The sequence below is a fragment of the Scyliorhinus torazame genome, chromosome 1 (assembly GCF_047496885.1).
Source record: "Scyliorhinus torazame isolate Kashiwa2021f chromosome 1, sScyTor2.1, whole genome shotgun sequence".
Classification (NCBI taxonomy): Eukaryota; Metazoa; Chordata; class Chondrichthyes; order Carcharhiniformes; family Scyliorhinidae; genus Scyliorhinus; species Scyliorhinus torazame.
In genome coordinates, this window is record NC_092707.1 from 19,263,677 (window position 1) to 19,280,999 (window position 17,323).

At 42.6% G+C, this 17,323-nt stretch overlaps 1 protein-coding gene across 5 annotated transcripts in view; it reads left to right on the forward strand.

Moving 5' to 3' along the window:
• cltcl1 (clathrin, heavy chain-like 1) overlaps nucleotides 1–17,323 on the forward strand; it is an 83,918-nt gene that overhangs the window by 61,903 nt on the left and 4,692 nt on the right. For 2 of the 5 annotated variants that reach the window (XM_072473316.1, XM_072473394.1), the window contains exons 22-32: nucleotides 4,374–4,531; nucleotides 4,982–5,146; nucleotides 5,519–5,626; nucleotides 7,838–8,005; nucleotides 10,458–10,607; nucleotides 10,861–10,992; nucleotides 11,116–11,226; nucleotides 11,965–12,135; nucleotides 12,249–12,470; nucleotides 13,639–13,659; nucleotides 15,523–15,598. In XM_072473316.1, coding sequence (XP_072329417.1) covers nucleotides 4,374–4,531; nucleotides 4,982–5,146; nucleotides 5,519–5,626; nucleotides 7,838–8,005; nucleotides 10,458–10,607; nucleotides 10,861–10,992; nucleotides 11,116–11,226; nucleotides 11,965–12,135; nucleotides 12,249–12,470; nucleotides 13,639–13,659; nucleotides 15,523–15,598 — 1,482 coding nt within the window. Of the gene's footprint in view, nucleotides 1–4,373; nucleotides 4,532–4,981; nucleotides 5,147–5,518; nucleotides 5,627–7,837; nucleotides 8,006–10,457; nucleotides 10,608–10,860; nucleotides 10,993–11,115; nucleotides 11,227–11,964; nucleotides 12,136–12,248; nucleotides 12,471–13,606; nucleotides 13,660–15,522; nucleotides 15,599–17,323 lie in introns of all 5 variants that reach the window. The other 3 variants (XM_072473451.1, XM_072473503.1, XR_011934385.1) reach the window with 2 other exon arrangements.

Consider the following 17,323-nt stretch of genomic DNA (forward strand, 5'->3'; position numbering starts at 1 on the left):
GGAGGCGTTGGTGATGATTTTTCAACAGTCACTGGAGTCGGAAAGTACCAGAGGATTGGAAAATCGCTGTTGTAACCCCCTGTTCAAGAAGGGAACAAGGAAAAAGATGGAAAATTATAGGCCAATTAGCCTAACCTCGGTTGTTGGCAAGATTCTAGAATCCATTGTTAAGGATGAGATTTCTAAATTCTTGGAAATGCAGGGTCGGATTAGGACAAGTCAGCATGGATTTAGTAAGGGGAAGTTGTGCCTGACAAACCTGTTAGAGTTCTTTGAAGAGATAACAAATAGGTTAGACCAAGGAGCCAATGGATGTTATCTATCTTGACTTCCAAAAGGCCTTTGATAAGGTGCCTCACAGGAGACTGCTGAGTAAAATAAGGGCCCATGGTATTCGAGGCAAGGTACTAACATGCATTGACGATTGGCTGTCAGGCAGAAGGCAGAGAGTTGGGATACAAGGTTCTTTTTCGGAATGGCAACCGGTGACGAGTGGTGTCCCGCAGGGTTCAGTGTTGGGGCCACAGCTGTTCTCCTTATATATTAACGATCTAGATGACGGGACTGAGGGCATTCTGGCTAAGTCTGCCGACGATACAAAGATAGGTGGAGGGGCAGGTAGTATTGAGGAGGTGGGGAGGCTTCAGAAAGATTTAGACCGTTTAGGAGAGTGGTCCAAGAAATGGCTGATTAAATTCAACGTGGGCAAGTGCGAGGTCTTGCACTTTGGAAAAAAGAATAGAGGCGTGGACTATTTTCTAAACGGTGACAAAATTCATAATGCTGAAGTGCAAAGGGACTTGGGAGTCCTCGTCCAGGATTCTCTAAAGGTAAACTTGCAGGTTGAGTCTGTAATTAAGAAAGCAAATGCAATGTTGTCATTCATCTCAAGAGGCTTGGAATATAAAAGCAGGGATGCATTAGTTAGGCCCCGTTTAGAATACTGTGCAATTTTGGGCCCCACACCTCAGGAAGGACATACTGGCACTGGAGCGGGTCCAGCGGAGATTCTCACGGATGATCCCAGGAATGGTAGGCCTAACCTACGATGAACGTCTGAGGATCCTGGTATTATATTCATTGGAGTTTAGGAGGTTGAGGGGAGATCTAATAGAAACTTACAAGATAATGAATGGCTTAGATAGGGTGGACGTAGGGAAGTTGTTTCCATTAGCAGGGGAGACTAGGACCCAGGGGCACAGCCTTAGAATAAAAGGGAATCACTTTAGCACCGAGATGAGGAGAAATTTCTTCAGCCAGAGAGTGGTGGGTCTGTGGAATTCATTGCCACAGAGGGCGGTGGAGGCCGGGACGTTGAGTGTCTTTAAGACAGAAGTTGATAAATTTTTGGTTTCTCGAGGAATTAAGGGCTATGGAGGGAGAGCGGGTAAATGGAGTTGAAATCAGCCATGATTGAATGGTGGAGTGGACTCGATGGGCCGAATGGCCTTCCTTCCACTATGTCTTATGGTCTTATACTGTATTACTGATGCACACTCTTGAGCATTTAAGTTTTTTCCAATATAACACCTTCACAACCGCAGTCAATCCTCAACTCTATCAGACCACGCTGCTGGACCCAAGACTTCCATTCAGCAGTCTCCTTTGGGCCAGAACGTCTGCATTTGCCCCCAACTAGCAGCCCCAGTAAACCCGAAACCCCAATGATAGCCACAAAAGGGCAAGGCTCCAGAATTCCTGACATGGTGCTGAAGGAGACCCAAAAGCTCCTAGAACAAGACCAGAACATGTGCTAATGGTGTGCCGACCACTTTGAAAACCGCTTGCATCTTGTCATCTACTTCCGAGAAGAACTCCCTTCTCCGGGGGCCACAATTTGGAACGGTTATGGTAAAAAGCCTCATTCACCTTGGCTGGGGCAGAGACCAACCTGCCATCAGAGTCCTTTACTATAATAATCGCTTATTGTCACAAGTAGGCTTCAATGAAGTTACTGTGAAAAGCCCCTAGTCGCCACATTCCGGTGCCTGTTCAGGGAGGCCGGTACGGGAATTGAACCCGCACTGCTGGCATTGTTCTGCATTACAAGCCAGCTATTTAAAACTGCCTGTCGCCTCAGCTGGTATGCTAACAGGTGACTGGCCTTCTCCCAAGGCTCATAAAAAGCCCCCTAGAAGCTTGTAGCTGGCACACTACCCTGTCCAAAAGCAGCCCAAACTCTCCATTATTATTTCTAATTTACAGGAAGTTCTAGTGTCTGACTAACCCAAGAATTGGCAAGCCATCTCTGCATCTCCACCCTTTCACTCCTCATGTGCCTTGTTAGAAATTATCTCCCCTCTAATAACAAACTACCTTGAAAGCCTCCCACAACATGGAAGGTGAAATCTCCTCACTTCCAGAGAAAACCCTCTCAGAATCCCTTAACCACTTGCCCTGTTCAAGTCTTCTGCAACCATATATCCTGCAACAGCACCACATCAGCCTTCCTGACTATCTGGGTAGCCAGCTGCCAAAGTACTATTTATACCAGCCACGCCCCTGGCCAAATCTAACTATCTCCAGTAGAGAGAGAAATCAATTCCCCCAGTTTAATAAAAAAAAAAAACTATCCAATAAACACCCGATCAAATACCTTCAGCAACCCAACCACCCTCTAGTTCTGTCCACTATACTGATTTTATTTTTTTCCAAGTCTACGTCATCTTTCCTTCCAGGGCAGAGATCTGATTTATCTGCCTAGACAGAGCTTCCCCCACTTCTTTCAGCTCCACAGCCTGCCCCTTCTTCACCTTGGCCAAGACTGTTTGAATTGAGGGCATTGCCATCTCAAATCACTTTCTCATGGTCCCCTGACACCCCTGGTGTGATTTTTGAAGCTCCACCGCTAAGATCTCCAGTTAGTGGGCTCTTAATACCACAGCAACCTCTGCCATCTTTTGTTCCAGACAGGACTCCAGATTCCAAATTTGGTGCTAATTCTTTTTCTGCTGTCTGTTCTAATGTCAATTGGGCCTTCGCTTGATTGGGGATATGTAAACCACCAATAAAAACGAGACCAAATTTCCTACAAAAAAATCAGGTGAAAGGGGCTTAATATGACAGGAGCCACCTCGTGTGACTGCTACCTCATGTCACAAAGTCTTTTCTAAAAATGTAAATCAAAACCCCCAGATTGTCATTCCATTCTGCTTCATTCCCTGACTTAATCCCCCCCCCCCCCCCCCCTGTTTTTGTTCATGTTGACTGCATCCTGCTAATTACACAATTTCTGCGGTTCTAACATCCAGTTGCTATTTATTATAACCAGTTCCTTCTCACTTAGCCCCTCCTTCCTTGTCAGCTACTGTCCTTCTTCAATCTTCCTTCTCTCTGTTCTTGATGTACCAATTTTTCCTGTAACTAATGAATTCCCTCCAATAAAGTTTCTTGTCCTTGCGTTAGCACTGTAATCAAAAGTCGGCACATCCTGTGACCATGTCCTATCCTTCTCTACCTGTCAGCCTTGGTAAGCCTCCCTTAAAACTCATCTGTTGACCAGATCTCCTTGGTTTGGAGTACATTTGTTGGGTTCCACCTTGGTGCGTTGCTGTGTTAAGAGTGCAGTTACAAATGAAAGTTGAACCTCTCTTGTCCACTGAAGCAAACCGCCAAATGTGGTGCACATCGAGAGGGTCTGCCAAAATAGCTGCATTTTTACAGCCTTTTCATGCTACCCTGTCGCATTTTCTATTTGACAACCTTGTCTTTGTGCAGTTCAGAAGTAATTGTCCTGCAGTGATGACAATGGGCACGTTATTGCAGCTGTCACTCCAGCTAACCTGCTGCAAGAAAAATTACTGAATGGTCATTGAATGATATGAAAACACATTAATATTTGCTGTGCAGGTTTCCTTTAATTTAGAACAAGCATTTCTGCGTTCCTTCCAGCAAGAGCATCAGGGGACACTGGTTCAATTCCAGCCTTTGAGTCATGTTCTCCCCGTGTCTGCATGGGTTTCCTCCAGATGCTCAGTTTGCCTCCCACAGTCCAAAGATGTGTGGGTTAGGTGGATTGGCTATGCTAAATTGCCCCTTGATGTGCAGGTGGGGTTATGGGGGTGGGGTGGATGGAGTGTAAATGGATAGCTCGTTCAAAAGGGTTGGTGCAGACTCTATGGGCCATATGGCCCCCTTCTGCACTGTCAGGATTCTATGGTAAGTTCTTTCCTGCCTATTCCCCTGTGCTGCTACCTGATCTTCTGTAGGTTGCTTGCTCAGAGAAGCTATCCATTTCCCACCACAGACTCCCTCTTAAAGACAGTGCTTTGAAAGTGTCAATTGATCAGTTGTATTTTGGTATATTGTGTTTTGATGTATTGTTATGTAGGTTTGTTAATGGTAAGCATTGTAATCCAAATTTCTGATTTTAGATAACTGGGAAGACCTAGTGAAGTTTCTGCAAATGGCCCGGAAGAAAGCGAAGGAGTCCTATGTGGAGACTGAGCTGATATTTGCTCTGGCAAAGACTAACCGTCTGTCTGAGTTGGAGGAGTTTGTCAATGGACCCAATAATGCCCACATTCAGCAAGTAAGTATTGGTTTGACAAATTATTACATTTAAAACTTCACGTCTTAAAAATTGCTTCATTTGATTCTTTTAACAGACTTCATTTGAGCTTCATTAGCATTTTGTTTGCTAATTAAATGCTTGAAACTGTAAAACACAGCTTTCCAATTTGTGTGCAATCTTGCATTTAAAGCTGAAATACATTAAAGCAACTTGAACCTATACAAGGAGATTTGTAATGTACTGCACTAAATGGAGAGAACATTTAGTGGCAGACTCATTTGATGGGTGGAATAGTGGCTGCCTCCTGTGCTGTGAATGACTGACCCTGAAGAGCTATCACCAGTTGGAGATTAAAAATTCTAACCCTTGATGTAGAAACACTGATTTAAGGCAGTGACGACCATTCAGCCCATAGGTCTGTGTTGGAGCATATAAATGTATGAAGCTAAATTTATCTTTTAAATGTAGGTTGGTGATCGCTGCTATGATGATGGCATGTATGATGCAGCAAAGTTACTTTACAACAACGTGTCCAACTTTGCTCGCTTGGCTTCCACTCTGGTACATTTAGGAGAGTACCAAGCTGCTGTGGACAGTGCCCGCAAAGCTAACAGCACCAGGACTTGGAAAGAGGTATGAAACTATCTGTTAGTTATTCATTGCCACTGAAATGAATGCATCCGTTTGTAACTAGGTGTATGGAATGCTGAATAATAGTCCTGCAAGATGTGCTTGTTAGGTGATATGGACATTCTGAATTCTCCCTCCGTGTACCTGACCAGGAAATTTTCACAGTAACTTCATTGGCGTTGTAATGTAAGCCTACTTATGACGCCTTTAACAATGGGCCAGTGAATTGCAGCCCAAGAATGAATAACCTGTGAAATTGTGTCCTGTTTCTATTAGTAGTCAAGATTCACCAACTTTCCTGTGCTGTAAATCTAATTGCCATTGATTTCCAGATTTGGTGTGACTGACCTTTGAATTACCGCTTCACCCCTCTAGGTTTGTTTTGCCTGTGTTGATGGTGAAGAGTTCCGTCTGGCCCAGATCTGCGGACTACACATTGTCATCCATGCGGATGAACTGGAGGAGTTGATCAGTTATTACCAGGTAATTCCATTTTGTAATGTTGGCTGTTACCTTTGCTGCAAGTATATGGTCTACCAGACATCCGAGACATGTTCTTTGAGATGCAAGCCCTTGCTGCTGAATACTGGTAAGAAGCTCTGCGTTTTGGTGCTTCAATACTTTGTGATGTACCAGAACTAAAATGTGGGCTTGATTTGTCATGCAGATACTTGAGCAGCTTGGGGCATGCTGAAATACAGTACAGATTTTGTGATTTAAATCCAATGTTTAAGTAGAGGTAATCTGATTGCATCTGAATTGGCTTGGATTTCAACACTGGCAATGGTTTAATATAATAAACATTGGAATTATTGAAACACTAGCAGGGAAGGTGTACTGTCACAGGGTAATTATTTACATGGTGGGTAGACCTGGCTGGCTGCCACAATGCTCTCTAGGAGGCTTGTACCATAATGTGGCAGCATGTTGTAGACTTTTTGCTTCTCCTGTTATTGACTGAACAAACAAATTGGGAATGGATATTAAATTTCTTGGATTTCAGACAAGTGCAAGGTTTAATGATTTTCGATCATTACTAGAAAGTTCAGATGTCATAAGTAGCAAGTGGGTTCTGGAATGTCTTGAAGCACTAGTGGTTTTCCCATTCATGCTGATTTCCAGGTAATACATAGGTGGCAAATTCTCCATGCACACACTTAGCGGGGTCCTTGGGCCTGTACATACCTGGCAAGACCTGATTACAGACTGTGGCACATTCACTGTGTTCACAAATAGTGCAGTACCTTGAGCCAGATGTGAAAGATTCACTGTTCCCTCTTAAAGCTGTCCACCATAAACTAGGGAAAGAGTTGGGGGGGGGGGGGGGGGAGAGAGGACTTAATGTTAAATATTGATCCATGGGAGGAATGTCAGAAAAGTCTATCCATAAGAGACTTGGAAGTTGTTGGCTGGCGAATCATCTACTCAACCGTAGCACTTCCAATGATTTCTTTAGACCATATCTGATTGCTTACGGAAATATTTGTAACTTCCCAAACACAAGAGATACTCTGATGGAAATGGAACAAAGTATAGAATTCCTGCAGTGCATAAGGAGACCATTTGGCCCATGTAGTCTGCACTAACTCAAGTGCACCCTACCCAGAACCTATCCCTGTAATCCTACCTAAACTTTGAACACTTGGTGGATTGGCTGTGCTAAATTGCTCCCTAACCTGTACATCTTTGGACTGTGGGAGGAAACCGTAGCACCCGAAGGAAACATTCTCCGACACAGGAGAATGTAACCTGAGACAACAGTGCTACACTGCAAACCATGGTTTATATATCATTTTTGCCCAAAATGTTTTCTGTTGTGACATTGTACTGCACTTGAGTGGTGAAGTGGGCCTGAATTCCATTACACAGTGGTATGTCAGGACTGTTAAGGATACAAAGGCACTCGCTTTCTAAATGGTGAAAAGCTAGAAAATATGGAGGCCTGAAGACACTTGGGACTCTGGTACATGAATCATTTGAACAGTATATAATGGAATGTTGGCCTTGAGGACTAGGAATTCAGTCATACACTGTTTAATGACATTGTGCTGCTCCACATGTGCATAATGCCTTAAAGATAAATTGGCTTTAAAGTGAGTACAGTATAGATTTACTAGAAGAATACCTGGACACTTGAGGCTTAATTACCAGGAAAGATTACTCGTGGGTTGTATTTCCTGGGTTGCATGAGTGATCAATTTAAGGTATTCAGTGGACTGACTGTTTTGAAGTAGGCTTTAGGTTGCAGGTGGATATAGCTGGGGTGAGTGGGCAAAAAATGGCAGCAGCAAAAAATGTGGGGAGGTGTTTGGTGACGAGAATAATGGGTGAGGAGAGATCTTGATATTCCAGTGTGAGTGGCAGCGGGTAATTAAGACTTGAGTGGTATCCATAGATGTTGAAAGGGTGTTATGCTTCAGTTGTACAGGGTATTGAGACCACATCTATACTGTTTGGTCTTGTGTTTAAGGAAAGCTGTAAATGTATCTGAGGTGTTTCGGGGGGTTACTAGACTTGCCTGGAGCTGGTTACATTGTGAAGAAAGGTTAGAGGGTATTCCTGTGGTTGAAACCACAATCTGGTCAGCCAGATCACTTTGAATCGTGAAGCCAGCTCAAGGAACTGAATGGGCTACATTTCTTCTGTTGTGCTGTTGTTACCCTTGCATTAAAAATTTCTTTATTTTACACCTAGGATCGAGGGTATTTTGAGGAACTAATCTCCCTCTTGGAAGCTGCATTGGGTTTGGAACGGGCTCATATGGGAATGTTCACAGAGTTGGCAATCCTGTATTCTAAATTTAAGCCTCAAAAGATGCGTGAACACTTGGAGCTCTTCTGGTCCAGAGTTAATATCCCAAAGGTATTTGCACCATTTATGCTTTCCACTTAAACTGATTCTGCTTCTCCATCCAGGCTTGAACTACCATGCATAGTGTGCCATTCTTCAGAAAAGCTTCAATTAGTTTAAAGGTGATGGTGCATGCATGCTTGGTGAACTTGAATTTTCAGTCAAATATTTCTTTCTGACATTAAAGAATGTTTAGAGGGGTGTCTATTCAAGATAGCTGCCACTAACCACCAAACCAGCATTAGTTTGGTGCCAATTGTAAATCATTTTAGAACTTGGAACATCGAACATTACAGTGCAGTACAGGCCCTTCGGCCCTCTATGTTGCGCCGACCTGTGAAACCACTAAAGCCCATCTACACTTCCCTTATCGTCCATATGTCTATCCAATGACCATTTGAATGCCCTTAGTGTTGGTGCGTCCACTACTGTTGCAGGCAGGGTGTTCCACGCCCTGACTACTGAGTAAAGAACCTACCTCTGACATCTGTCCTATATCTATCTCCCCTCAATTTAAAGCTATGTCCCCTCGTGCTAGACATCACCATCTGAGGAAAAAGGCTCTCACTGTCCACCCTATCCAATTCTCTGATCATCTTCTATGCCTCAATTAAGTCGCCTCTTAACCTTCTTCTCTCGAACAAAAACAGCCTCAAGTCCCTCAGCCTTTCCTCATAAGATCTTCCCTCCATACCAGGCAACATTCTGGTAAATCTCTTCTGCACCCTTTCCAATGCTTCCACATCCTTCCTATAATGCGGCGACCAGAATTGCACGCAATACTCCAAATGCGGCCGCACCAGAGTGTTGTACAGCTGCAACATTACCTCATGGCTCCGAAACTCAATCCCTCTCCAATAAAAACTAACACACCGTATGCCTTAACAACCCTCTTAACCCGAGTGGCAACTTTTAGGGATCTATGTACATGGACACTGAGATCTCTCTGCTCATCCACACTGCCAAGAATCTTAACATTAGCCCAGTACTCTGTCTTCCTGTTATTCCTTCCAAAATGAATCACCTCACACCTTTCTGCATTAAACTCCATTTGCCACCTCTCAGCCCAGCACTGCAGCTTGTAACTTGTAACATCCTTCCGCACTGTCCACAACTCCACCGACTTTAGTGTCATCTGTAAATTTACTCACCCATCCTTCTACGCCCTCCTCCAGGTAATTTATAAAAATGACAAACAGCAGTGGCCCCAAAACAGATCCTTGTGGTACACCACTAGTAACTGGACTCCAGGCTGAACATTTCCCATCAACCACCACCCTTTGTCTTCTTCCAGCTAGCCAATTTCTGATCCAAACTGCTAAATCACCCTGAATCCCATGCCTCTGTATTTTCTGCCTACCGTGGGGAACCTTATCAAACGCTTTACTGAAATCCATATACACCACATCAACTGCTTTACCCTCATCCACCTGTTTGGTCACCTTCGCAAAGAACTCCATAAGGTTTGAGGCACGACCTACCCTTCACAAAACCGTGTTGACTATGTCTAATCAAATTATTCCTTTCCAGATGATTATACACCCTATCTCATATAAACCTTTTCCAAGATTTTGCCCACAACAGAAGTAAGACACACTGGTCTATAGTTACCTGGGTTGTCTCTACTCCCCTTCTTGAACAAGGACAACATTTGCTATCCTCCAGTCTTTTGGCACTATTCCTGTAGACAAAGATGACTTGGCAATCTCCTCCCTAGCTTCCCAGAGAATCCTAGGATAAATCCCATCCGGCCAAGGCGACTTATCTATTTTCAGAATTGTTAACACCTCCTTATGAACCTCCAGCCCTTCTAGTCTAGTAGCCTGAATCTCAGTATTCTCCTCGACATTTTCTTTTTCCTGTGTGAATACTGACAAAAAATATTCATTTCGCACCTCTCCTATCTCCTTGGACTTCAAGCACAACTTCCCACTATCATCGCATCATAATTGCCTTTCCCCCAGATATAACTCTTGCCCTGCGGTATATACCTATCCCTTTCCATCACTAAAGTAAACTTAATCGAATTGTGGTCACTATCACCAAAATGCTCACCTACCTCCAAATCTAACACCTGTCCTGGTTCATTACCCAGTCCCAAATCCAATATGGCCTCCTCTCGTTGGCCTATCTACATACATGAGGTGACTTTAATTTAGCGTACTGCGTTAGAAGGGTGATGGGAGCAGCTTCACCTTTCAAAAGGGCAGTTGGATAAATGCTTGAAATAAGGTTTTGCCAGGAACAATGGGAAACTGGGTGATGTACCAAAAGTAGACGTGCTGATAGTTTCCTCCTGTGCTTTATCATACTTTGTGCCATTTTCAGTACAGAACAATAAAGATCATTTACTGAATTTGCATGAAATAGTCTAGAATCTCTTTTGGAAAATTTGTAATTTGAATCTATTTGATTTATGTAGATTAGTCTCCTTTGTTGCTAACTTTTGTTTCTTGCTTTCCAGGTACTTCGTGCTGCAGAGCAGGCCCACCTTTGGGCTGAGCTGGTCTTCCTGTATGATAAATATGAAGAGTATGACAATGCAGTAATTACTATGATGAGTCACCCAACAGATGCTTGGAAAGAAGGGCAGTACAAAGACATCATTGCCAAGGTACTTGTTGCTGATATGCTGTTGTACCCAGTGTGAAATGTCCTTCCATAGGTCTTGTTTCTGGGTAGATGTGCTTTTGTGCGTAGATTGGTGTTGCTTCATCACTGGGTCAAAATGCTAAATAACATGGGGCACTTTGGCATTGCATGTGGGTATGAGATTTAAGACTGACAACTTGCATCAACTGTCCTCATGCCAAACCGTGTTTGACGAGTGGCTTGGGCAAATGCTAATTCTCAATTTTTACCCTCAGGTTGCCAATGTAGAATTATATTACAAGGCTCTACAGTTTTATTTGGATTTCAAACCGCTATTGATCAATGATTTATTGCTGGTGTTGTCGCCACGTTTAGACCATACCAGGGCAGTCAGTTTTTTCAGTAAGGTGAGTCACTATTCTTGCACAGAAAAATCCATTAACTGATTCTATTGTGATGCTGTGCCTTTTTAGATGCGTGGGTTAATTGCTGAAAGTGTATTTGCTTGATTTTTCTTCTCTAATTTGCAGGTGGACCAGTTGCTGCTAATTAAACCATACTTGCGCTCTGTCCAGAGTCACAATAACAAATCTGTGAATGAAGCTCTGAACAACCTTCTTACTGAAGAGGAGGATTATCAGGTCAGTGCTGCAATATATTGAACCTTTTGCAAAACCTTTTATGAGCAGGACAACTAACTGCTGTGTATTCCCAATCTAACCAGAATGGGGATAAAGGGGTTGTTTTCAGGATGACAGCCAGAGGAGGCTCACTATGATTCCTGGAATGGGAGAGCTTGTTGGTTGAGAAATCTGGGTCTGTACTCGTTGGGGCTCAGAGGGTGGATCTTATTGAAACTTGCCTAGCTGGTTCACTATAGATTTGAGGGCAGCACGGTGGCGCAGTGGGTTAGCCCTGCTGCCTCGGCGCCGAGGTCCCAGGTTCAATCCCAGCTCTGGGTCACCGTCTGTGGAGTTTGCAGATTCTCCCCGTGTTTGCGTGGGTTTCGTCCCCCACAACCCAAAAGATGTGCAGGCCAGGTGGATTGGCCACGCTAAATTACCCCTTAATTGGAAAAAAATTAATTGGGTACTCTAAACTTTAAAATTTAAACTATATAGATGTGGCTCTGAACCCCTGTGGATAATACCTGTTGCCTTTTGAATACACAACACTGTCTACTTAAATCAAAGCCCCAAGATCTCTTCCTACTGAGGAGCTGCTGGTTATCTGTCAACCCTAGTGATTCTTTGGGCATGGGAGCAAGAACTTCAACTTTTTTTTAAAAATTAAAATCTTTTGGGCTTTGTACTTTAAGGCTCTCAGCAACTTATTTTCAGAAATCTGTTCCTGACTTGGCTGTTTTCTTTCCTGCACAGGGTTTGCGTACATCTATTGACGCGTACGATAATTTTGACAATATTATCCTTGCTCAGCGATTGGAAAAGCATGAACTAATTGAGTTTAGACGCATTGCTGCTTATCTCTACAAAGGTAACAATCGCTGGAAACAAAGTGTGGAACTTTGCAAAAAAGACTGCTTATACAAGGTAAGCATCTGTTTGAATGCTTTCAACCTGATTCTACAGACTGCAGTAAGAAATTGAGTGCTTATTTTGTGCACAGCTTAAACGTTTGACTAACCGTCTTTTGTGTTTTGTAGGATGCAATGCAATATACAGCAGAATCCAAGGACACTGAGCTCTCTGAGAAGCTCTTGCAGTGGTTCTTGGAGGAGGGCAAGCAAGAATGTTTTGCATCCTGCTTATTTACGTGCTATGATTTATTACGGCCTGATGTAGTTTTGGAGCTGTCGTGGAGGCATAACATCATGGACTTTGCGATGCCGTACTTTATTCAAGTTATGAGGGAATATCTTAGCAAAGTAAGTGAACCTTTAAAACACTTGCACTACTTTTTAAGAAAAATAACTAAAGCTGCTTGCTGTAAAATTGCATCTGCAAATCAAGGTATTGAACCTTTTTGGAAGTTTAGCGATGGCATAGTTTTTCAGGCTTTCATGTGTTAACTTTTTTTTAACTCTAGTATAGACATCCTTGCATTGCAGAATTAGTAACTTCGATAAAGTGCACTTTACACCTAGTTTTCTGCTATATTCCTGCTAGCCCTAGGGCTTGTGCATCCAGCATAGTAACTCATCCCAAAGCACTCGAGTGTTGCTAAAAATTTGGTACCAGACTACAAAATGTTCGGTTTAAGTGTCTTGAGCAATGTCTTGAGAAAAAGGGAGGGAATCCCACAAGCTTTAGGAGCTGAATGATTCCAGTGGTGGGTTGATTTTTAACATATGCACAGAATTGATTAAACCAATTTTGTGGAGCTTTGTAGAACAGTGACCATTGAGGTCTAGCAAATTAAGCCGAGCAGCTTTGGCTTGGAAGCTAGGTACAGTGTTGGGGTGAGTTAGCAAACTTTGCTGGTTTTACCCATCATAAGCATGTGAGCTTTACTCGTGGCACTTTTTAAAATGAGATTCAAACTGGATCTTGTGCCCTAGATGTAGAAAAGCTTCAACTGGTTCAAAAAGGACCAAGTTTAAAATTGCAACATCAACCATATGAATCACTGTGCCCATCTTCAGATTGGCTGAAACGTAGGTAGGCTAAAATAGACGCATGAAACACTCTTGGATTAGCTGTTGGCAAGTGCTTCAGTAGACATTGGGTACTGTATATCTAGAGTCTGCGTTAGTTGTCTATTTTGAGGACTGTACTTGGCAATTAACATTTCCAGTTAAATTAGGATTAAATTGCACTGTTTGGGGCAGTGAATTGCAGGCTTGCATATGTACATAATGGCTAGCCTACAGTAATGCTGCTGAATTCCATAGATTGTGGTGGTAACTAGCCAACTATTACCTACTTGGAGTGGAGGTGTTTTGAGTTGAGGTGATTTCTTTCCATCCATTGAGAAATTGAAGCATCTCATGGTGCTTAGAATCTTATTTTCCCTGTATGGATCTCAATTGTGTTGTGATTTTAATTTGTGCTTTTACTCTAGGTTTCAAGTTTCACCTCTGAATTTTCTTGCAGGTTGATGAATTAATGGAAAAGGTGACCATCTGATTTTTCTCTAATATAGTTGGACTCTCTGCAACGTAGCTGTAGGTTTTTTGTTCAATGCAGAGGGAGTTCCTTAACCTGACTCTAATTCTGAGTGCCTTGCATTTCTTCTGTAGATGTTGACTAATCCTTAGTTAATGAGTATCTCCATTAACAGTCATTTAACGCTTTAACCACTTGCTGCCTTATTTAACTGCTGACTTATCTAACTGAAGATTTTTGTTCGGCTTGATGTACTTTTGCCTTCTGAGACTCTTGCGAAACATCCTTTCTGCATTTCTTTCCTTCCCCTGTGGAATGTGGCTTCAACTTTCCCGCTCTAATTCTGCTAGGTGTTTTCACCACTTGCTAAACAAGATGTTCACTCTTTGCCCTAACAGTGAGTTGACTTGGCCAACGTTTTACTTTTAGTGTTCTATCCAAGACATTTGTTTTCCCATTCTGATTAAGGAAATGATTGTCCCACAAAAAGACTGTTGTTTTTTGTGAGAATTGATTGCCATCCGCTGTCCATTATAGTTCAGATTTTGTCCCTGCATCTACAGTGGTGCGTTGCAGCGTTAGTTATCAGTCAATGGCTGCGTTTAATTTCCCTTAACTAAGCAGCATAACAAATGATTTCTTTTAACTGGTTTCCTTCCCTGTCGCAACGTTTTGAGCTGAAGCTAATGCTCAATAACCAATTAAAGACCAGCAATATTGATACGGCTAACTGGCATTTGATGCAGTCGACAGCAAGTGCATAGTAACCGGCTTTGTTTGCTGCCTCCGTGATCACACTGGAATCGGTTACAATGTGTAGGCATGCACCCCACTTGAATCAAGGTGGTTTATGTTGGGCTGTAATTGTTGGATAATGATTATCCCTATTCCTCTACCCTCTTTCCTGCCATGTTTACTACAGAAGATTTGGTGTGGGTGCAAGTTGTTCCTGCTTGGGATACTGGCTACTGTCTCCTATACCAGGGGCTGGTTTAGCGCACTGGGCTAAATAGCTGGCTTTTAAAGCAGACCAAGGCAGGCCAGCAGCATTCCCGTACCAGCCTCCCCGAACAGGCACTGGAATGTGGCGACTAGGGGCTTTTCACAGTAACTTCATTTGAAGCCTGCTTGTGACAATAGCGATTTTCATTTCATTTTGAATAGGCTTCATTTCATTATGCCCCTGTTCCAAAAATAATGCCATTTTGGAAAAATTCTTGTAACTCCGAAGGCTGGGGTAAATATACTAATTGGGTATGGTGTTAAATGTTACAACGCCCTATGTTTCATACGCTGGCTGATAGGGCAGCAATAGAGGCCACACTCTGCCCTTTGCATGCTTTCCTGATTCTGAACCCTCTTCAGTGACTCCAAAGAGTGCAGGTACAGTAAATTTAATTATTTAAACCCATGCTTAATGGAACCTGGATCCATTAAGGTAGTTTGCTGTTTGTAGAACCACCTTGTCACCAAGTTGTCCCTGAAAGAGAGAACTAGGAAAATGTCTTCTGCAAAATTTACTCTAGCCTTTTAACAATCTTTATGTTCATTTAACATTGACAATTTCATTTTTAACATTAAATGCTTGGGAAGGTTATGCATATTAATGATTTGCCACCCACAGTCTTTCCACGTTCAATGCATTGAACCTAAATATATTGTGTAGATTTTAATCAGGTAACTTGCTCACTGTAGACAGTTCCCCTCCACATAGAATGCCTTTTTGTGACTTTCCTAACGCAAATACAGAAAAAGGTAAGTATCCTGGCTGTATTAACCCTATTTTGTATGTTTATTTTGTAACGTCAGATTGGAGGATAAATGGCTTATGTTGTCTCAACTGAGTCATCTTCATTTTTCTTTAAATCATAGGTCGATAAACTTGATGCTTCAGATAGCTTGAGGAAAGATGAAGACCAAGTGACTGAACCAGCTCCTCTAGTATTTGGTAGGTTTGCTTAGTTGAGCTGTAATATATAAATAAGTGTTTTTGGTTTGGATATCACATGCACAAAGATTATAACTTTTTAGAATCCAATTGACTTCATTCCTTCGCCTGGTCTACGTGCAACTCGGTAGTTTGTTTGCTCATCGTCTATCCTAGTGAGGTGATGTCCAAGAGCAAAACTTGAAATCTGGTACAGTAAAATGTGCTGGAAGTGTCCAACCGGTCAGGCAGACATGGAAATGATGAATTTTATGGTGGGCTTGGCTTGTCAAACAATGATTTTTGGACCCTTGACGTCTTCTAGCTTCAGGTATGTGCCTGCTTCCTCTGTGTTGGATGTCACTGGCCATCGCCATAGAGTAAACACTAAGGGAACTGAGTGGCACAGGGTGTATTCCATGTCTGGAACTCCCCACAAAGTGTTCTGCTAATATGTCTGCGGACTGAGCTGAGGGACCGTTGCTGGCTTGGGCCTGTCGGTGAGGAATTCCATACTGGACCCTCACACTGTACAAACCATTTGATGACTAATCATTAAATTAGTGACTACAGCACAAAGCATTCCTTCACGAGATTAATGAACTATCATACAAGATTAGCTGCATGTTAAATATCCAAGTAGCAGCCTATAGAAGATTGGAAAAGACAGGTGGGTAGAGGGAGTGGGGATGCCTTGTTAATTAGTGCTATTGATTTAATTTCATTCCTAAACAACATGGGGTCAGATGATGTAGAGTCTGTGGGTAGAGTTGAGGAACCACAAAGGCAAAAAAACCATAATGGGAGTTACGTACAGGCCTCCTAACAGGGGTCAGGGGCACAAAATGCACCACAAAATAGAAAGGGCATGTCAGAAAGGCAAGGTCACAGTGATCATGGGGGACTTCAATATGCAGGTGGACTGGATAAATGTTGCCAGTGGACCCAAAGAAAGGGAATTAATTGAATGTTTACAGGAGGGCTTTTTGGAACAGCTTGTGATGGAGCCCACGAGAGTGTTATGTAATGAGCCAGACTTGATTAAAGATCTTAAAGTAAGGGGCAGTGATTAGGAGGCAGTGATCATAATATGGTAGAATTCAGTCTGCAATTTGAAAAAGCAGGTAGAATCAGATGTAAAGGTGTTACAGTTAAATAAAGGTAACTACAGGGGCATGAGGGAGGAACTGACGAAAATCGACTGGGAGCAGACCCTAGTGGGAAAGACAGTAGAACAGCAATGGCAGGAGTTTCTGGGAGTAATTGAGGACACAGTACAGAGGTTTATCCCCAAAGAAAAGAAAGGTTATCAGAGGGGGGATTAGGCAGTCATGGCTGACAAAGGAAGTTAGGGAATGCATCAAAGCAAAAGAGAAAGCCTATAATGTGGCAAAGAGTAGTGGGAAGTCAGAAGATTGGGAAGGCTACAAAATCAAACCGAGGATAACTAGGAGAAATAAGGAAAGAGGATCAAATATTAAGGTAGGCTAGCCAGTAACATTAGGAATGATAGTAAACGTTTCTTTAAATACATTAAAAACAAACTGGAGGCAAAAGTAGACATTGGGCCGCTCCAAAATGACGCTGGTAATCTAGTGATGGGAGACCAGGAAATAGCTGAGGAACTAAATAAGTACTTTGTGTCAATCTTCATAGTAGGAGACACTAGTAATATCCCAACAATTCAGGAGTCAGGGGGCAGAGTTGAATATGGTAGCCATCACAAAGGAGAAAGTGCTAGAGAAA